The following is a 23,529-nucleotide window of genomic DNA, read 5'->3' as shown; positions in this document are numbered from 1 at the left end:
TTATTTTATGAAAAAGTATAGCCATATCCCTCTGTTTAAAGAACTTTAATGGCGGCTGGGAAGGCGTGTCCCGCGTATGGTCACTGTAGCATCACGAAGCATATGTGGTTACCTCACATTTGATATCAACAGACTGCTCAACCAAATCGGCAATCGGGAGACTTTTCTGATCATCAGTTTAAATGGAGCGAATAGAATAATACTGCGGTCGCCGAGGTGATTCCGGTATATACGTACACCTTGAGCGACACGTTAAGGAACTTGGCAATGTTAAATGCCAACAAAAGGAGAGAGACAAACTCCAGGACGTTGTTCCAGAATTCCTTCCGGGCATGCGAAGCGCGCGAGGCGATCCCAAGAGTTCGTTCCGAGTGCCATAACACCCGGCACCCGGGTTCTGACCTGGTAAGCACCGGCGCGAACGCGAGGATGGAATCAAGTTGGCCGGAGGCTCATCGTCGGGACGATGATCCTTAACCGCCGCAATTTCGCGCATTCGCTCTGCGCCCACGGATTTCCATCGCGACTCCACGGGAGTGGGCGAGGGGAGCATGGAATAGAAGGATTCAAACAGAGTGCCGCGACAACACTCGCGAGCACCGGGCGTACACACGTACGCACATGTACATACACCCGATATATACGCGTATACACGTGACTACATTTACGCTGAATCCTATTTGCCTCGGCTAAAATCGCATCGGGGGGAATTCCGTGGCAGGAGTGCCTTGGGAATAACCTCCGCACGCGCAGTCATTCCACCCCACTGCGCTTCTCTCCCCTTCGCCCCCTCTGTTTCGTATCCTGCCTCCGCCCCGTGAGGGGGGGTACTCTCCGCAACGGTGCATTGCCGCCGCCGTATGCAGATGCATCGTTAGCATTTTTACGCAAGGACATCACGCCGCCGGGCTTTTATCATTTCCTCGTTTTTCCTGCGTCGCGCAACCCCCTGTCGCGCCGGCAAAAGGTAATTTAACCCTTAGCGCCCCAACAATTTTCTATGATGAGTGAATAATAATGTCTACGCACTAAAAGTCAGTTTCGCTGATTCTAGTTGATCAGCGGCTTGCTAAATATATTATTTCCACTCATTATATATTCATGAAAAAGAAAGAATTGAAAGAGAAAGAGTCGTGGACAATTGAATTAAAGTACTTGTTATTGCAGCTGCGATCGAGAAAGGCGCAGCTGACGAAAGTTTGTTGGTGAAACTATGTTTTAAAAAAAAAAAGTTAACCAGGTTCTTTATTATACGTATGATCTAGAAAGTGACATCCAACCAGAATTTCTTCGTATAGCTGTGAACTGGAACAAAGAGTAACTAACTAGGGTTCATCATTATATTCAAGATCCATTGAAAAACGGTTGACTAAGTCAGTGCGACGCTATAGGCCTGATCTACAAAGTAGTAACTACAGTCATTGACCAAGCAGATAAGACACGTTTAATGTAACGTCAAAGACACACGTGTCCAGCTATTTATAGATTACATCGTACAAGATTATATATGTGCGCTTATACCCTTCGTGTGTAGTGAAGTTTCCCGAATTATTTTAACGAGATATTATGCTTTTATACGACATATTACGAGATATTAAAAATCTCATCTCGCTAAATCAAGCGTAAGACTCGAGCGATAACTTGACACCGCGGAGGATGCGGAAGAATTCCCTGCATTAATCTGTCGCTCGTCGTCCTATCGGCCGCGTTATTAAAATGCAAAGCGACGAAAGCCACAGAGTGCGACGATACAAATCAATGACAAAGGACCGCCGTGCGGGTGGCGGAGTCAAAGGATGCGGGAGGGAGGCGTGCCACGAGGGAAAAAATTGTGCGAGATATTTTAATAAAGCTGCCCGCGATTATTGCGCGACGCCCGCCATCCGACGTGTCCGCGAAACAATACGCGAGGAACCTAACGAATTAAATACCTCACAATTGGACGCAATTATTTGGTCTCGTTGAAAATGCAATCTGCCGGCGCATTACCGGGGATTATGCGAGCGAGCGCGCACGATTGCGCGCACTTGACGTAGAACGCCGAATGCGCAATTCGCGCTTTATTCCGCGCGTTTGCGAGCGAGCGAGCGAGCGAGCGAGCGAGCGAGTACAGTTAATCCCACGAGTCTTCTATGATTTAGCGATATCTCCCTGTTGCGCCAACTTTATTAATTCATCCAGTTATTTGCCATATCCTTCTGTCTCCCTTTCTCCCTCTCTCTTCCCTATCCTCTTTCATCCCCCGTTCCTCTTTCATCCGTTATTCCAGTTTATGCGCACGAATTTCACGAGTAGTGCACTGCGACTAGCGATATTACCGGCTGTATCATTTATTCAGCAAACAGTCAGCGGGCAGGGCGCGCACGTCTGGCTACAGCAAGATTTACCATACAAAACAATCGGGAGTAGAATTGAACAAAGCTCTATATCCGTTCAATAGAAAATTTTCGATCTCAATGTCTCTTGTATACTCGCAGGATCTCGTTGGTCACTCAAACTTATTAAATTTATATTTTATAATTGAGCTACGTGAGAGAGTATTATCTGTTTCCCGTGAAAAGGGAATATATTTGAGCACAGAGACGGCAATCAAACCACGGAAGCACCACGGAAATTTCTCAGCAAATGGCGATTGGGATCCACGTTTCGCGCATGTAATTCACATAGCATGTGCAATCAGAGTGATTTTGCTCGTTACATCATGTCAGTTCCCCGCGTGGACAAACGTTCAGACGATCTCGGTGTGGCATGCATATCGGATTGCGGAGGGAACGTCATTCCCCGGCGTGTATATCGCCCTCACAAATGGCGAATTAAAGTCGCGTATCGACCGGAGGAACGCTGCGAGACGAGTAAGAAATCGAGCGGAGTAGCAGTCGTCCGGCTGGTCCGGATGCCCGCGGCTGGTCTGGTTCTAAGATTACGATCATAACGAAAAAGCTTCTCGCTCCCATTGGATGCCAGAGTCTTTTTCTCTTTCTCTCTTCTTCTCTTCCCCCGGCTTCCGCACCTTCGTTCTCCGTCGCTCTCTATCTATCGGTTCTCTCTCTCTCTCTCTCTCTCTCTCTCTCTCTCTCTCTCTCCCGCCCTCTCTCTCTCTCCTCTCTTTCACGACGTATGAGAACGTCCGGCGATGTGGCCGCATAGAGCATTGCGCGGCGCGCGGCATGCATTATGGAACGAGTGGGCAACGATTCTGCTGGAAAAATTGCGGACACGCGAGACGGACGCGATCTGCAGCCCGACTATCTCCTCTTCACCTACCCATCCACGTGGAGCAGTGTCTCCCAATTTGTTATATGACGACCGAATCCCTTGGAATACGATCGGATATCATAAAGTTCGTAATTGCATCGACTTCAAGGGAAAACCGAAATTTTTCTTTTTTTCTTTTTTTTAATATCATTTCCTGTGACTCTTATACGCATCGCGTGTATTGACTTTCATAAATCCATTTATATTACATATCTGCGCTATGTTGCAAAGGGATGATACTGAAAGCAAGCTTAATTTTCAATTAATTCTAATCTTCTAATCGAAACTTCTAGTTTTTTAAATTTTGAATTTTAATTTGCTAACATTTATGCGCTTAATGTTGACTTCAAATTTTATTCATTTCTTTGGAATAATGACAACAATCTAACTATGGATCTCGATATCTTTCCTTTCATCAAATATCATCCAACTGTTCTATTAGTCAAATATCTTTTATAGCAATTGTTAGAAAATTAAAATGAAATAAAACTTTTATAAGGCATTATTAATTTCTTATATCGATCTACATCATTATTTTTAGAAAAAATAAAATTATTTAATTTGTTATATTATTATTTATCTTTTCTATTTATGTAGCAATCCATATTAGAGTGTGTTGTTATTATTACCAAAATAATAATAAAAGCATAAGACCATCATGTTTCTTTTGTATGTCCATTTAAGCAGCTTTGTCACAATATTCTTTGACTTCATAAAAATCTATCTGGTATAACGCGTTATAATCCTGCTGAGAAATTTAATAACGTCATGGCATTACACGCTCGCGTCGAAATAAAAACGGACAGAAAGAGCATTTGTGATGTTCCTTTGACGCCTAACATGCAACGAAAAGCCAAGCGCAAAGTAGCCGTTGATAAATCTATGCGGGATAACTGGGGAATAATGGCGAAGTGAAATGAATGTTTCACAGCAAAAATACGGTAAAAAAGCTTGTGCGACGCGACGAGCGGCACTCTTCCCTTTCTCAGTTGATTCAGTCCGCTCGTTACACGAAAGAGATACGACAAAAAAAAAACAAAAAAGCAAGATGAAGAAGAAGCGACGCACCTATCCCCTCGGTCATACAGCAAAGAGCCGGGCCAGAAACTGTCAACGACCACGTAACGCTGATGAAAAGGGTGGATAGCGTGTAATCCCCGTCGCGTCCGGTTTTCGAAGAGGGACTGCGTCCTCAGATACGCGACTAACGACATTTTAAATTTAAAAAAAAAAAAAAAAGAACGCTCGAGAATAACATCGTAGCACAGAATTTTTGTAGCTGTTCACGTGGAAATCGCGCGAACTAGATTACGCCCCGTCCGGAAAAGCTTTTCTTTCTTTGGCGTACCACGCAGAGTGCGTCGGCGTTCCTTTGAATGACGCCTTGTTATTCAAAGAACCATCACCGCCGGCACTCACATAGCACATGCACGCGGTATTAACTACGAACTATTACGGCGGCGCTGGATCCAGCCGCAGTGCGGACAGCTCATGATGTATCCGGGGGAAGTTTGCCGACCTCGACTTCGCCATCGCGAAATTAAATTGCGAAATCAAAGTTACGCGATTTCCTTTTATTGGAAGGAAAACAGAAGATGATACAGATTATGCCATCTACACCGATCTTATCTCGAGAGAGCGAGATCGCCGTCAAATAAAAAAATGATTAGCTATTAACTTCCTCGTAACATTGGATTTTTTAATTCTTCGGAAGATTACGATTTCTTCAAGACTCGATAATGATTAAAAATTGAACGTGTTCTATGTGATTAAATATTTGTTAAATAATTCACTTGTTGAGAAATTGAGAAAGAGGAGGAAAAAAACTGATGTAGTCTAATTAGCTGTTTGCTTTATATAGTTACACACTTTCCTCGTCGCAATAAAGATGAGCAACATTGAGATGATAAGTAGGTTATACGCGAAAGCCGCATTTTCGCGGAAAAATTACATAAGGCAATCGCCTCCGTGGGCAAGTCCTCGATGTACCGAGTGTCATGTGCAAAATGAGGAGAACGCGTAATGACAGGCTGCCGGCTTTAGTAGGCATGATTGATAACTATCCGATGCGCCGATCGAAACGGGAGAGCCATTACTTATCTCCCGAATGACTACCATTAAGCGCGTTCCATCGCCGATGTTGGCGTGCCAGGGCGGACTTTACAATATTCAAAGAGGGAACTCCACTCGATCAGTAGCACGGAAATAATTATTCTCGATTACTCTCACCCCTCCTCTCTCTCTCTCTCTCTCTCGCTCTCCCCTTTCTCCCTCCGGCACTTTGCGTACATAAGCGGGATGTCGGTGTGGTTAATTTAAATATCAGTGAGCTTTAATGTGAATGCTCTACGCGGTAACCATTTCCATTTGCAGCTTTCTGTACAGAGTGCGTCCGAAATGACAGGAATCAACAGTACAGGAAATATACACTAACATTTCTTTTCAATAATAGTTATAAAATTTATATCGGCGGCCTAGTTACAAAACTTCAAATTTATTAATTTATTAATTTTCAACAATGTAAATTTATGAATTAAATTATATTTTTTTTATATATTTCAAATATATCTTTAATTTATTAGAAAATTAATTAATTTTCATTGCTTTATTGAAATTTTCAAATTTATTTTCAAAAAGTTACGGAAAATGTTGGCGTTTATAGAGATCAGATTGCTTTTTTCTCAAATATATTCAATGTGGGTCGTCCTTTTCCAAATCCATAAATATATATTTATTCGTACTTGTGACGCGCGAGTGCACATGTATATTTTAACGTGATCGAACGAGATGGCTGCAGGAGATTTGCTGACGACCGCAAGAAATCAGATATTACCTGATACTCTATAAAAAGGCACTCACCTGAAGGTGGACCTGACCGTTGTTATCGACCCATCCAATGACCATGTCAGCTCCGGCGCGGCCATCGTCCTTCGTGAAACCGAGCCCGACGTAACCGAGGGTCTTCACTTGGATCTCGAAAGTAACGTCCTTCTCATCGGGCGTCCAGAGTACCAAGAAATTGTTGTCCAGAACAGCACTGTGCTTCCACTCGACAGAGACGACACCGCCGACGAGTAAAAGAAGAAGCGAGCCGACCGCAGTCTTCATCTTTCCGTGCGGTGCTGCTCAAAACATCTGAAACAGGAGCGATGCATACCTGAGGCGACTGTCTTATTTACGGAGGTAATTTATGCTACTTAGAGAGATATAATCCGCTTAATGGATAAGAGAACGAGGAATAATGTTTGTTCACATAATGTATTCCGCATATTACGAGGTAAGATACTTTGAGTTTCTCTAAACGCGTAATTTCATATAAAATTAAACAATTGCAAATTACGTTTACTGAATCATTAACGTAGACAGAAATTAAAATGAATTCTCGTCCGATAAAAAGGCTTATTAATCGTTTAGAGTTTTTGAAATTAATGACGAGAAGTATTTAATAAATATCTAATGCGGAATATAATTTCGTATCACTAAATATTCTCCGAAAATAAAATGGCAATGCAATAAAATGCTAAATATAGACAGAACAATGTATACGTATAATGGCGATGTAGTCGATTACATTTTCAAAGACAACAAAATTATTGATCTTCCAAATACGAATAATATTGAACATACTGCTGATATTTTTCTTCGATATTGCAACAGTTGTGTGTGTCTTGTATCATTATTGTATCATTGTTGCATTACTCACGGAACGGATGGTTTCGGAAATATCCGTCGTGTTTAAACTGCAAATGATCACTGATGCATGCATGCCGTCCGTATTTGTGCATGCGCATCTTGCACGGCGTTTGCTTTCTCACACAACGTGCATGATAGTCATTCGCATCGTATTTTATCCTTAAGGACTATCGGGGCAGTATAGTGGGCCATTTACGTTTGCGCTCCACTTGAAATCGTTTCAACCTCTTTACGGTCGACTTCGTTTGTTTGCTATGCAAAAATATCATATCTGCCGCGTCAGACGGAAAATGGGATTGTTTAAATGAGTCTTATGCAAAGTGTTTACAGTCATTTTAAATATCTATTTCAATTCGTATAAAATAAATTCTTTTTAGCGTAAACTTGATGATATATATATATATATATATATATATATAAAACATGTACTAATTCATGATCAAATAGAATAATCTGAAATTAACACTGTCCAACCAATTAATAATTCGTAAAGAGTACAATGTATTATAGTCGTTAATCGAATTTCATTTCAAGAGCGTACGCGAAGATGAAATATTCAAAGTGATCTAAGTTACATAAATCTCATAAATCTTCATGAAAAATTTTCGTGAGCGAGGTGTTAAGAATGCGGATATTAAAACAAAATTAAAAAAGGGACCGTATCAACAATATTACGACGTCCGACTCGTTTTAACCGTCAAGGGAGTAATGCTTATATTCATAACGCGGAAACATATCCGACGAGCAAGCCGACCGCCGCGTTTTCCCAAGCAGAAATACTCATAAATAACGATCAACGTCACGATTAATTTATCCTCACGCCGCGTTGATCGTTGCTATTGCATTTTCAAGATTCAGACAGGGCGAGCTTAATGGACCGCCATGCAACGAAAACATTATCGCCAATTCCCCGATAAAAAGTCGATATTGACCTCTTTATCGACGATAACGCTTTGTTTCTTTAGGCGTAACGACGGACGCAAGGTGGAGTAACCGCTCCGAGGAGGAAACGCGAGAAAATTAAGTTTCCGGCGGAATGAATCCACGAACAAAGAGAATTTCTCTTTTTATCGTGCGCGTGTCTCGAAAAAAAGGATGGGTCGGATTGAGGTCGGCGGGATAGCCGCGCTACCGTTTATTTTGCATTTTCAGCAATCAGGCACGTCCCGCGGGGAGAAAAAAAAGTCAATTTGTACTTGCGGAGTAAGCATTTCGCGCCGAGCACGGCACGAGTTAAGGGCGAGATTGCTATAGAGGCAGTAACTGCGGCCGCGCACGATCCTCGAGATCGCAGGTGTGCTAAAATACGCATGCCGGGAATTTTTTTGCAGTTGAAATTTATTCGATTAAAAATATCGGGCAGAAACGTTACATTCGGACTTTTCAATAAATTGGTAAAAACGAGAAATATTGGCGCATTGTTTGCGCGAATTGTCCAATATAGTTTCGGCTAGGCTACTGGTATTACTAATAAATCCCAGAATTGTCGAAATATATTTTAATCACGAATTTATCGATATCAAAATCGAACGGTAAATTCATTGAAAATGTGGCGCGCTAACAATTACATTATAACAAATAATCAAAATCATCGTGTCGGATTCGAATATAAACAAAGCGAAAATGACCTATGCTCTGGTAACACAGCTAAAAAAGGATCGAAGGATCACATTCACGTGAAATCGAGTTTTTCTCCAAACGTTATCGCACACGCTGTGTTAATGTTTGTTACGTAGCTTGTAGTTCACTCGATACAGCGCTTTTCCGATGCTTTTTTTTGTCACGAGCATTGGTAGCCACGGGAGAGAGAGCGGAGATGAGCGCGCTGGCGCGCGCTTCATCGAGATCATCGATTAACCGAAGTGCGGTAGCGAAAATGCCGAAATGCCGATCGTGTGCACCTGCGTACGCGCGACACACGCGCGCGTGCGACCTAGGGAACAAAGGGGGAAGAGAGAAAAGCGGAGATGGGCTGGATCCCCGACCGGGGATCGACCGCGGATCTGCAAACGATCGTTTCAATTAACGGCGATAATGGCGCGGCGCATTGGCCGATGCGCCGCAAATAGTAAGCCAATCCGGCGTGTACACGCGCGGAAATCATCGACGAGTTCGGCACCAAACACCGGCCGAACTGGTTTAATCCCCTGCGCTCGCACGGTCCGAAAACTGATGTTTACCGTGGCGGATATTTGCGACGTAATTGTGCAATGAGATTAACAGTATGCATTTTGCAAACGAATATACGCTGCCAACAGTAGTTGCTTTACCGAAGAATAAATATTTTCTTCTTTTTTTAATTATATCGATGTATAGTTAACGATGAATCACGACTTAAGTGGCTTCGACACGTAATCTGTCGCTGACATTCGTCAATCATAATGTAAAGAGGAAATTGAAAGCCGTAATTGATCGAACAATTGTATCGAATAGTGCTGAGCTTCATGATTTTAAAATTAGAAACGCGGGAAACGACGTTTGGATTAGGAATCGTGTGATTTAACAAGAGTCAAGGTGCGCGGCATTGTGTCGACAGTGCGCATCGCAATCGGCCTGATTTACGATACTGATGCGGTAACCGCGAAATTAAAACCGATCGATTCGATCAGCAATAACGGGATATGCAACGTGCGGGATACGCGTATCAGGAACGCGACGTTACGCGGAAATAATTGGACGTTTCGAACTTGCATACAAAGGAGAAGCGTCGGCTAATTCTGCCGATTAACAAAACCGATGTATCGGCAATCGGATGCGTAATATGAGCTTACGCGAATTCCAACTAACCGACATAAATTAAGCATTTAATTGAGCTATTACATAGATATTATTATAATGCATTAATGTTAAAGATAAGTCAGAAGGTGCGAATGAATAATTTAGTCTAAGAAATATATATCGATAAATTTTTAAAAGAAAAAGTTTCTCAATGAAGCGATCGATCAATTTATTTCATGAAAATTCAAATCAAATTTAGATATTATTCCTACAATTTCCTTTATGCTCTTTAATATATATCCTGATAATATTATAGTAATAAAATAATTAATAAAATTTTAAATCTAAACGTTATTAAAAAACATATAATCATATGTTAAGTATTTTAAGAAATCAATTAAAATTTGTCTCCGTTAGCGTAATTGTAGATTTGTGAAAAAAGAATCTTTTTAATAAAAGTTTCACTATTGCTCCACCGATCGCCAGTTAAAAAACACCGCTATCGAATGACTCATTCATTTCCACTACGGAGCACCCGTAAATCTACGGTGTGGCACATTGTCGCCGCGTAACTTCTCTTCTGTTTAATCCTCTTTGGCTTATCCAATGACTCCCCGCCGAACGATTGGCGGCCCGAAAACAATCGATGCAATTAACAGTAGCGGCGCGTGCGACGCACGAAACGTTCCCATCGAGGTGATGCATTGGTCGCAGCAGCTGCCCGAATCGCTCCGGCGCATCGGAGAAACGTCGACTCAAATTGAGAGGACACAACGGAGGCGCATCCGAAAGGGTGAAATGCGGACACCGTCCCGAGCGAAGGGGACGTGGCGAAGGGGACGTGGCGCAGCTCGACGAGGACGGAGCTGCGCGCGAGTACGGTTTGATTTGCGGCGTGTCGTTCAGTCGATTGCTCTCCAATTGCGCCCTGGCACCGGCGGCATCAGCCTGGCACGATTCCCCCTATACGGGGCGCTCCACTGAGGTTCGCACTAAATGTAGAAACTGCGTTCCGTGAATTCGCGACAGACTTTTCGCGATTTTAGAACGTTTAATGCGAATCGCGCCCGTTGAGATTTTGCCAATTGGAATTTTGCATAAAGAAAACAGGCATCTTGCCCATTGCGTTTCCTTGAATGATCAATGAAAATCAATGAATTTTGAATATTCTTTTACTATGTAAATTTACAAGATATTATTTGTAGAACGAAAAAGCGTAAGTTTAGCTTAAAATTGTTTTGCAATACATGTCAAAGTAATCAAAAAAAAAAAATTGAAATGTATTTGCAATATATTGCAAGTTTTTCCAATGTTTTTAAAAAAATTGTCTAAATAAGTATTTTCTTACCGTATTAGTTATCGCAGGTGGACAACTTATATCATTTGTAGAAAAATTCTACTTTTTAATTTTTAAGCTTTAAAGAGAAAAATGCAACTCACGTTCGGTATTGTGAAACCGCCTTCTATACATATCGACGCCAGCGCAACGGGATGCGACGCCGCGCGAGAATGATAAACCATCCCCTCGATCGGTGTAAACTCCTCCCTAAGATAAATAAATCGAGGACCGCTTTCGCGAAAACGATGCGAATCGAAATGTTGGTCGCCCGATAAATCGACGTGTCGCGTGTACAGAGGCGTGAATGAGCAAGTTGGCAAATAATGAGCGGCCAACCGGGTCCATTGGGATTGAGGGTCTCTTGCGTGTACAAATTCACGCGGTGATAGTACACATTGAACGTACGTACATAATATAATATGAATGTAATGGTCGATTAGATTCACCTACTTTATATAACGTTCTTTTCACCTAAAATCACAAAGAAAAAGTCCTAAATTTCCTTCTTTAGCCAACGTACATTTTACATTGAGAAACTATTATGTATAAAATTACGAAGTTGTATTGTTTATAAAATCTTTCCTTTTTATTTAGAATTATTTTAATAAAAATTTTAATGTTACAATTCTAATATATCTATCTAATATATCTATATTTTTATAAATTATTCTCATATATAAAAATTCAAAATACAAAAGAAAATTATGAAAACCATTTATAAACTTGATCGAAGAGGATTAATATCATAAATTTAAAATTAATAATTTTAAATTATTAAAATTTTGAAGCATTTTGTATATGTGAAACATTTTTACGTTTTAATGCTTGTGTACAATATGCCACATGTTTTTTTATATTTATTATATGTAGTCATTCAATTCTGGGAAAGTGAAATTATATATATTTTATTTTTAGACGATGACGGGAGGAGGCATTAGAAGACATACGTACATGTCAAACTAAATCATATTCTCTCAGAAAACACTCCAGACATGCGAGCACGATTGTCGATCGGTGCATTTTCGTGTCGCGCGTCGTTACCCCCGCGTTGATTTACTTGTTTACCGGCGCGCCGGCATATTGATTTATCCGAAAGAAAGCGCATCGCGCCGTCCCCGAAGTCGTCGGTGTATGTAAAAACGGTAGCCGCGATGTATGCGACGGCACCGAGGAACAAATAAAACACGATATCGCCGACAAATGTCAAAAGCAAAACTTGGATTCGCGAACGCGCGGGTGCATATAGGTAGAGCTCCGCTTGAAATTTCACATAAATTTCAACGCGCCCGAATCTCTGGCCCAGTCTACTGCCATTGGAAATATCCCCCGTCGACGTATTTACGCGATCGATAAGTGTCTCAAAATATTGTATCTCTGTATATCGCTACATACTCAAACGATGTAAATTTTTTTTAATTAACAGAAACAATATTTTTTTTATATGAAATAATCGTATTCTTTAAAGCAAGAAATAAATGTCATATCAAAAACATCTTTTTACCAAATTCATGCTTAATGCTAAGAAATATCGATATTTGTGAAAATTATATCAAATGACGGTCAATTAAATTTAAATGTTTCAATCTACTGTGTACTGTCTTAAGCGGCACGACGAGGTCGACGAACTAATATTGAGCGCGTCCTCGAGTATGCACATGACTGCATCCCATCCATCAGGCTGACATCGGACCTCTTCAGATGTCAGAAAAAAAAAAACGAGAAAGGAAGGATATACAAGCCGACATAGCAGGCACCGAACGTACCAATTAACGCCCGTAAAATCGTTCGATGTGGTGTGAAGATGTCTGGGACGCGATCCAAATTGCGTTATTATCGCGATCGGGCATCCGGAGTCGGAACGCGTTACGGATGATGATCGAGCTGAACGACAAGCGGAGACGGCGGATTAATAGAATGAACGCGTCATCCGCGTGGAAATAACGGGATCAGTGATCGCGACGAGTTGACGTATCTCAATAAATCAGCGGTCTCGGCAATTTCACTTTGTTAATTGCTGAAAACTATTTGCGCGACAAAATAGCTCATTACAACGTGTGAATATGCGAATCTAATTATATAACTTGAATTGCGGCTCGACGGAGCGCGTACGAAGGATTTAAAATCTGAAAAGAAAAAAAAAAAAAAAAAAAGAAATACGCATCCGCTAAACTTAAAATATTACCGACGACGTACATCGTTGTTCCCGGAGAATTGTTTTTCCACGGAAAGATATATCCGTTTCACGAAATTACCAATTCAAATTTCCGCAACGTCAAGCTGACGGGAACGTATGTTGTTATATTTTCTTCTTTTCCTCGGATACACATCTCATACGATGAGAATGAAGGATTAATTCCTAGCGTGGTTGGTACGCGCGACACACTTCTTTTCTCGTTCGATTAGCTAACTAAAAAATCCAATAATGTCCTAATATAAGAAAAAAAGAAGGAGAAAAAAATACAGGCGGTCTTATCCGCCGGTTGTGACAGCTACAAATGAGTGTATGTACGTGACTTTGCGTAAGACTGCTGGAACTTGGTGCGCCGTTTAATGCAACGGTGCCCTCGCTAATCGCGACCGTGCACGTTACTCCAACGACGCACGCAACGTCGGAAGGAGTTACGTGAGCGATATCGCGAAGCGCACGACGAGCCGTCGAACGCATTAATGAAATGGGCTTTACCGTCCAAACGCACGAAAACGCCCGTGGATTCAGCGAGGGGGAGCTTTTTCTCAGAGCCGAGGAAAAAAATGATTGATCAAAATCAATCTCTGTCGGAATTAGGATCCCAAAACACTGATTGCTCCAATCCGTAGATCGGGCTAGTCAGCCAAATTTTTATCTATCCACTTACGTGATAAAAACTTGATTTAACGCGTATACTTGCAAAAAATTTTTACGATAATAATTCAAGAAACATACATTTTCAATGCAAATTATTTGTAAAACAATAAAGGTAATTTTATAAAAATTTAATCCATTTCTTAAATAACCTTAAAATAGAATTTAATATGCGTGTCTAATCGGGATATCACTAACGGAATTATCATTCAGAAAAACACAGCAATTTTATTAATTCAGCTTGTCGGCGAGTCTTAAATAAGCGCATCATATGCTAAAAAACCCCTTTGATTTTCATGCTTGTTTATCGTGGACGATTTACAGAATAAACTAGGGGAGAACGGCAAACTAGGGGAGAATATCACAGAAAGCTTGCGACATTCCTATTAAAAAAGCATTTCTACAGCATTATCGTTTACGTCATGCATGAAGATTAATAGTTCCATGTGCGGTAAATGGAAAGTTAAGAATCAAAAACAAATAGATATCATACGTTATATTTTATTATCTGTAGAATAACGAGGTTGCAATTCAAGATTATCGAGAAATTCACGATTTTTATTTGTACATACAAAAGTGTGCCAAATTACATTGTGCATGTTAATTTCTTTTTATGAAAGCTATCTTTGTTACATCGTGTCCAAAATAAACTTTTCTATATATAAAATTTAAAATATCTTGAAATTACATGCTTTATCAAAAAACATGATACATCGTTTTAAGTGGTACTTTAATCTCTCATATACCCTCCTCTTTTTTTTTAAAGAAAATAAGTAAGCAAATAAATCATCATAAAAATCACGGTATAATAAACGGCTCCGTTATCCAGTGGATAAGAAATAATCATACTAATTTTCCAAATGACGCTAAATTATAATCAACGGTATCGTCATATCCACTTAATCACTATAATTGTTTAAGAGCCTAATGAGGCTGAAGCGAATATACGAACGTTATAATGGATCGATATTAATACGATGCTCAACGTCGTTACGCACAATGAATAATCCACCTAGCCATTCTAATTGCAAATGAGAGCGTATTCCGTGTATGATCGCTGTAGCGATTTAGTGGTTTAGTTGATGCAATGGTTTGTTAATTGTCTCTGAACACGTCATTGTATCGAACCAACGAGGCTCAGCGAGCAACGTGAACAAAATCGAAAACTTGAGCTTTCTAGATCTTATTCATTTCTAGATCTTACTCAAAACAACTAAATGAATTGTGAATCCCTGTCATCAATAATCCAGTTATTGATAATCATTTCTTGATTAATAATTGTGAGAAATATCTTATATACATCCTTACATTATTGTTTAAAATAGATACTATCACAGAATTCAGTAAAAATCATAATTCGATATAATGAAGCATTCTGTAATTAAAATAAGTGAAGCTAAATAAGTGAATTAATAAAAATGATTAATGTGCTAGAATAAATGCCATTTTATTAAATTTCTATAATATATAATTGTTTATCATTTAACTTTACGGAAATATTGAAAATTATAATTTGTATTTAAAGCTATATTAATTAAGATTTTTTAGATATAGAATCTACTTAAATTTTGAAAAAAAAAAGATCAGATAAAGATGAAAAAAAAATCAGACAAAATTTTGTCTGATTATTTCTTGTGACTACAAAAATTCTCTGTTAATATGAAGCGATATTTCCTGAGAAAGTGATGAAATCAGTGAGCAATATAGACTAGCGAAAGAGAAAATATGTATCGTTTCACAGTTAGTGCTGCAAGTTGGTGAGGTCGTTATAACATTACGTCATTAATCGTAGCACGTAATGCTATCGAATGAAACGAGTTTGTCGAAGAAAGCGACCGGTTAGCAATCATGGCATCATGGAATATTTTAGCTCCGTTGAGATATGTATAATAAAATATATATTTCCATCGACGGAAAATCAGATAGGAATGTTAAAAACGTCGCGCAATTGTATTCATTAGCTCGTATTTAATTGCTGCCTGTGCGATATTTAAATAATTCCTGCAATCGAGATTGCCATTAAATGCATTAAAATACCATCAATTCATTATCGACGCTGCCCAAGTAATTTTTCTACCATTATAGTTCCATTTTTTCCCTCGCTTTCGGAAAGCTTCATTAAATCATAATTTACTTACACTGGAATCGAAAAATAATGTTTTATATAATTCATAATTCATCTCGATTCTCTCTTTCTATGAAATTTTATGTAGATTCTATCTTTAATATTCTTTACATTGCATTTAATATATCATAAAAATTCGATTAAAAAATTTTCAAATAAAAAATTATTTATTTTCGTAATACAAATTCTTTTGTTCAGATTTTGAAACATCAGACAATTTAATGCAAATTTGTTCTTAAGAGAAGAAGAAAAATAATAAACGAGACTCATGTGATTCATGCTGTTCGCGGTATCCCATTTTAAAAATGGCCATCCCGAATAAGTTCGCGAAATCGTGGTATTCATAATGCACTAAGTGTAAAGTTTGTATCGAAGGCGAACGACTCAGGGAGAATGCAGTGCGCGGAAAGATAAACTTCGAAAGTTAAAAGTAATTCGGAGAAAGAAAGGGATGAGACGTAGAAAGCTGGAAATGAGAAAAGGAATACTGCTCTAACAGGAGAAAGAGAGAAAGAAGGAGATAGATATTTATCATACTGCAAGAAGACTCACTTAAGATGAACAGAAATACACAATAGAAATAAGATAAATTAAAGAAAATATGATTGTTTGCGATTTTAAGAAATTATATTATTATTAAGTCTGCCTATAATTAATATTCTATTTTTGTTCTCCTACGTTTTCGCTTTTCATTTCTTATATTCTACTTGTCATAATATATCGATTATATGGTATGTTTGAAGAATATACGAGAGCTTAAGTTTCTTCCGTCGCGCTTATTTGTAAGGCCCGTTAATTAGCCTCAGCCAATTAGCTTTTTAAAAAACAGCAAGAGAACCGGGTGATCCGGGTAGCACCGATTAACGCGAGCTTGTCAAAAGTACGCGAGAGAGGTTTTGAAGACCCATTTCTTCCTTTTTCGCGATCTCGACTTTCCCACGATTCGCTTTGCGTTTGCTCGGAGGATTTAATTACGTTTCTATGAACCTGGGGCAAATGAGAGTGTGTAATGGGTCAAGAGTCCGTCATCTTCGAGTTCTCTTCAGAGCTCGAGAAGCCTCGAAACCGCGAGACCGCGGCTCGACTTGTGCCCGCAAATGAGCGCTGGGTATTCATAATTGGTTATTTAGCCTGCGGAATATCGTGGGGATAATCTAACTCTTTTTAACTCGCATAGGAAAGTAAAAAAAAAAAATGGAAGAAAAAGAGAAAAAGAGATTCCAGTTATTGCGTATCCTTGAACATAGCTTGTTTTTAGAATACCATAACCAATTAATTATCAATTGATCTTTATCAATTAAAAAAAAATATATATATATATATATATATATATATATATATATATATATATATATAATCCGGAGCATTAGTGCAGATGCACCCGCATTCGTAAAGAAACTTTAAGACATGTGTACGTGTAAATTAACGACTTAACGAATAACCATTTACAATAGCTAAAATATCCATAAAAAGTTTTTGAAATGCTTTCGCAATTACACTGAAATAATTTATAAAAAATTCTTTCAATAAATAAGGACGTGTTTTCAGAGGATTAACGCTGCATAGTGCCGAGCTGTAGCGCAAAGCCAATAGGTTCAGGTCAAAAATGTATAAGGTGGATAACGCGCGCGTTCGCGCATGCGAGAATACATCGTCTTCGGAATGCATAATACATCGGTCGAGCGAGGAGGGACAGCGTGGCGGCAATGGAGGGATAATATATAGCCATCGTAACGTCACTATAAATATATTATGAGATAAGTCTCCAAACGCGTTATCCCTTTAAAGTGAGGTCGCGAAAGCACCCGAGGACCTGCGGAATGGCCGATGATGACGATACTACCGGCGGATGATGATGGCCGGAACTTCAGCAAATATTTCTCGCCTCCTTGGCTGTAAATTCTCTTATGAGCTGAAGTTTACACGATTATCCATTCGGGTCTTGGCGCGATGTAGTAGAATCATAGGGATGAAGAAAATATTGCGTGTGTTTCCAGAATAATTATGAAGATTTTTGGCAAAATAATTTCTTTCCCTTTTATAAAATTCATTGTGACACAAATATTATAACATTTAATTGTCTTATTGAATGCTACAATTAAATTGTAAATTTTTTTCTTTACATTTCACTTGGTTTTTAAATTATTGCTAGATCGTCTAACGGATTTCATCGCCGAACTGTCTATTACAGAACCACCCGACATAGCCGTGATTTTTGCAGCAGTCCTTTTGCAGATAAAAGCTCTGGCACCGACTATGCACAATCAGCACACGTAATGGATCTCATCGAGAGCAGATCTCGTCGTATGCGATATTCATATCTTGAACGTTCAGCGATTCTACAATATTCGACGCTTTAATCCTGTTACTTATTCAGTTTATATTCAAATAATTTAAGTAAATCTAGTTATCTGATTTGGAAAATCAAAAGCCCCGTATCTGAAAATAATTTCTCCAAAATCATTTATCAGAGATAAATTAATTATTTCGTTTCTTTTCATTTGATGAAGGTCAGCACAAAAATATCGCGCGAAATCAGTTCTCATCTTTTCTTCACGCGTATTCGAAATCGTGCAGCTCCGATGACACATCCGTCGACCAGACACACGCCATCACGGCATACATTTCGGCGTACATGTCGGGCGTAAAAATGGCGTCGTCGTACGAAGGTTACGATTGGGCAAGTGGGCAGGCCCGGTGCGTGGAGTTTAAGGTACATTTAAGGCACCTTTGTCCCTGATACCGCAATGATGGCTGCTGCGAAGGGGACGTATGCGGCGCGCACCTGCGGGAACGGAAGCGCAAAGTCACGCGTTCCCTCGGCGACGCACCCGAGAGAAGGAAGGGCGAGACCGCGGACGATTTATCGCCCGCGATGCCTCACGACGATAGACACGTACGCGATGCAGGCGGTGCTGAGACAATGGGCAAAAAGCGCCGACGTTCCCCTCGCAGCCGATATGCCCGGGAACGGCATCGAGAAACGGCGTTCCGCGGATCGCCAGACAATCCTTCTAATTATGGTCGAATGGAAGGATCACGCGGGATCATTGTGCGTGAAGAAGAACAAATAGTCCCGTTGATTGAGAGACCGGCCGCGGGACTTGTTGCAGGGAGTGAACAAGAGTCCTTTCTTTCTTTTTTTTTTTTTATATACATATATTTGAGCGCGAACAGAGCTCGCGAAGTTTGTCCTTCGTGTATAAGGCATCAAATGTTATGCCGACCTGTACAATAACCCAAAGCGCTGCATTTACTATGCGTTATGCTAGGCCGATGTCTAATTACGTTGCATTGTGCCAGAATATGCGAGAGAACAAAAGATACAGGTGTACAATTAACTCATTCTTGCTCGCGCAAGAATTACTTCATATTTTTGCTCTTTGTTCAGTTTCGTAATTTCTTTTTTTTCCTACAGTCAACTTTGATTTAATTGCTTTCCTAAGTGAGACTGATATCCTCTCGTTATTGTGTGCTGCGAGAATAGCGGAAACTGTTGCATTTTCAATCGATGTTTTGCCAAGTGTACGACGGTACATGTATCAGACATTTTCAATTTATATGCTGCGTCAGAGAAAAATCGTATTCTTCTTCTTTTTAGTATCCAGTTTTCGTTCCTAAGGTATACTTCTATCACAAATATTTATTTGCGAACAATTCGATATATATATATATATATATATATATATATATTCGAACATCGAATAGCTTTCAGAGAATCACTCAAAACGTCGAAAACTTTTTTCTCGTAGAATACAAATAAATTTACGTTATCGACAACGTAATGTTATCGTAACAAAAATTACCTACAATTTATCACCATCTATCAATTAAAGTATCCTGAATTTTCAGTTTGGAGTATTTTTCGATGTTTTATCTTTACTCTTTTCTCTTTTCGATTCTATAAGTGGGTTTAATTCCATTTAATTTATGTGAATCAACTTTGCCCGTAAATTCACGAAAACCTTTTCTCCGTAATGACCCAAGCAAACTTATACACTACCCAAAGCAACTTGGCCTAATCTAAAAAGTCTTGTCGGGTCTAGAAAGCAAGCGGCGCAATTACTATGGAAAAATAAACAGCGGAGAAGACGACTCAGAGCGGTTTCATTATCGAGATTGTGAATGGCCTGGAGACGCGGCGCGTAACTTTCGATTCGCATTCGGAAAACAGCTAAGAGCGATTTTCCCTCGGCATCGCTTCCCGCGATTCGCAATCTCGTCGATCGTTTTTCTCCCGGCAACGTCCCCCGCGAGGCAAATTAAATTAACGGCAGCCTTCAGGACGTCTTCGGGGACGAATAATTGCGTGCTTAATTGTGGCGATTCGTTTCGAAGGGTGATTCCTTCCTGCCCGTTCATCTTCGCTGGAGCCCATTCAATGGGATCCTCATCGGCTCCAATCGCGCAGTCGCGGAATCATTAAAGTTACTATCCACGATAATCTGCAGAATTGTCGATTCCTCAACATTGTAAAATGAACAGACTGGCGAACGGTTTAATGACTTTGGCTAAACTAATTTTGTCTGTTACGACGCGGATGATCAAATCACAGCGCGATAATACTGTAGAAATATAAATGAATAATTCAATGTTGCACGATGTGACAGTAAACGATTGCGAGTAAGCTTTGTTAATACTTAATGATCAAGTCAAATAATGCATTATGTCTAATATATTTCTAAATTTCCTCACCTTTTTAAAAGTTCCTATACTTTTTAAAGTATATCAGTTATCATTTTAAAATTGTAATACGTCATTTCCTTCCAACTTGGAGAGATCGTTGTAAGAACTAGCTGTGCATCCATAATCGAACTGGTGATCTATTTACTTCATCACGCGAGAATCGCATCGCGCGAGTAAAGATGCATACAAAGTGCGAGCTCGCGGCGATCAGCGGCGATTGGCGCTGCCGACGATTTTCTCGCTCACCACGAGCCTCGTTATCACGTGCTCCGGGGCGAGTTGCAAATCGGCAAAATAACTGCGACGGTGGACCGCGATGAAGAAGCCGCGAAGAGGGCCTGCGAAATCGACCGGGAGAAAATCGAGCGATGAGAGCGCGTTTCTGCCGCGAACGAATCGCGCGTAATGAGGAATAAACCGCAGAGGAATAAACCACTCTCGCCGCAGATGTGAATAGATGCAGGACTGGTTCAGAATAGCTCTGAGCCCTCGGCAAAGCCGAGATTCTCGAGAAATTTAATTTTTACGCGAGAAACAGAGTATTATGTACAAAAGTACTTAGAAAAAATTTGAATTAAAATTAGCTGTAACAATAAAAATAAAAAATAAAGTACAAGAGATTTTAGTTTCTCTTTAAATAAATTCTAAAAATATCAAATAACGTGTGACGATTAAAGAAATTTGAACATCATGAATCTAAAATTCAATGTTTAATTTTATGATTAAAATGAAAATTTTACAAAAAGCATTTCGCAATGATAGAAAAATAATCGTCGTTATAAGTTACATAAATTTTGAACTTTATGAAGACTCACTTTTTTATGCGATAGAGTTGGAGTCCCTAAGCGAATTGTAATTTGTCTTTACATCGGTCCTACTTAGATGCATCAAGACCGGAAATGGTTCGTTACGTTCAACTAGATATTTGAGATGTGAATCTATCTTGAGATTCTTGAGGCGCTACGAGGAATATGGTGTTCCGCAATCGATGATTAGAATCGTTGCAACGAGATGCATCCGATTACCGATGCTGAGTGCGGTGGCATACGCGGAAATATATACATATGTAATAACATACGTATATTATGACAAAGCGTTCACGCGAGAGTTATGTTACCCCAATATAAAATTTGCATATTTGAAAATTCATAAAAGGGGAGTAGGTATGTAATAAACGGAAATTAACCAATCGTGAAAATTTATGAAAGTAAGACTATGGCTTATTAATAGGCTTATTAATGTGAAAAATGTAAAAATGTTTCTCATGTGCTATTTAGTAATAATATAATTTAAGCATATCATTAAATATTATTATATATAATAACATTCTAAACATACAAAACAATGTATGCAATGTGAAAAAACAAATAACATATCTTGAAAATAATTTAATATATCATAAATAGATAAATTAAAAGTATTAAAGACAATTAAAAAATGAGAGATTTTATTTAAAAAATGTGATTTTATCATATTTTAGAAATATATATTGATACACACTTGTTAGCACACTTTTGTTAAATTCCCCAGAGCTTCGGAATAATCTACCTTATGAAGCCTTAATTGAATTCAAGCGGCTTATGATCCCATATAGCTACACCACGCTTCCATGTTTCAAACCGTTCAACAACACCTGACCGAACACGGGATTGTATATGCACGAAAGGCGGTATCTTCAAAGAGATTATTTCCAAACAACGACTTCTGACAAATTTCCGCCATAACTCAACATTTCGATTGGAAAATATTGATGATCTGTTCCTAAGTATAAAATAATTTATGTTACATAACGAAAAGTACGACGAATTCTAACAATATTTTAAATATAAAGTCTAAATTGTAAATAAAAGTAATTTTATTAGTGAAATATAAAAATTTAATAGTAAAATAGTTTAAGCTGATCAACCGTAATAATCGTATTTTCGTTAAACATATTAAACATCCCGACGTTTCACATAAAAAATGGATATGTTTTGCAGTCGTGGGAACTTTGATAATGTGCGAAAACGCTGGCGAAAAGCTGCTTCTTTAAAAAGAAAAATTGCTGACACGTATCGACGATGTAAAAAGGCCGAAAAAAAAAATGACGGAAAGAATGGAAAAACGAACGCTAATTGCAATTTAACGCGCTCGTGAGTGAAGCGTATAATTTGGTTATGACGAGTGCAAGGCTTTTCGTCAGCGAACGTTTTCGCAATCGTTCTTCTCCCATTTACCATGTTTTACTGATATCGTATCGTATCGCGATAGATTTTTTGAGTGAAATTCTGGAGAGCGATGCGTTGTTGTAATCAGAATACGCTTTACGACTGTCATATACTTTTTATACAGTCGATCCTTTGTTAATAAAGTATTCATTGCAAAATCTCTAAAGTTTTACGTTCCTGTCACATGAAACTTCTATTTTGTTTTAGGGCTGATACCGTGAGGAATTTATAAGAAAAGTTTCACAGCAGCTCGCCTGAGTATCGCTCCTTTAAAGGCATGTCGTCGACTTTATGACGGACATCTTCGTCTTTTCTCCACAAGCAATAGCCGGTTATTTATATCATCATTCTCTGAGAAAAGAAAAGAGAGATGTCTCTCATCACTACCATAATAAAAATATTTAAATAATATTATATCCCCTTTGCTAAAGTAGTATATCTCTCTCTTTCTTTTTCTCTTATTTTACAGAATAGCAAATATTTTATTCAATTGTATCCTGCGGGATATACATTTTTGGATTATTATTATTTATTATTATTTACGAAGTAACTTTCTACGTTTAAGATGCATTCCTCTGCGACTCCATCCACGTCATGCGTATTACGTGCTGTAATTACAAATTCTGGAATATGCCGTCGGAGTATCACTCTACCAATATGATTA

General features: G+C 39.0%; 1 protein-coding gene across 1 annotated transcript in view; it reads right to left on the bottom strand.

The window, feature by feature from the left end:
* The window catches only part of olf413 (DBH like monooxygenase olf413), a 192,984-nt gene that overhangs the window by 87,547 nt on the left and 81,908 nt on the right, over positions 1–23,529 (bottom strand). The window contains exon 2 of the mRNA XM_089080179.1: positions 6,115–6,390. Within this exon, the coding sequence (XP_088936305.1) occupies positions 6,115–6,363 (249 nt within the window). The 5' untranslated portion in view covers positions 6,364–6,390. The remainder of the gene's footprint in view (positions 1–6,114; positions 6,391–23,529) is intronic.

Source organism: Pogonomyrmex barbatus, unplaced genomic scaffold (genome assembly GCF_055798465.1).
Source record: "Pogonomyrmex barbatus isolate J1 unplaced genomic scaffold, ASM5579846v1 scaffold3, whole genome shotgun sequence".
In the NCBI taxonomy this organism is placed as follows: domain Eukaryota; kingdom Metazoa; phylum Arthropoda; class Insecta; order Hymenoptera; family Formicidae; genus Pogonomyrmex; species Pogonomyrmex barbatus.
This window is presented reverse-complemented; position numbering and strand designations above follow the sequence as displayed.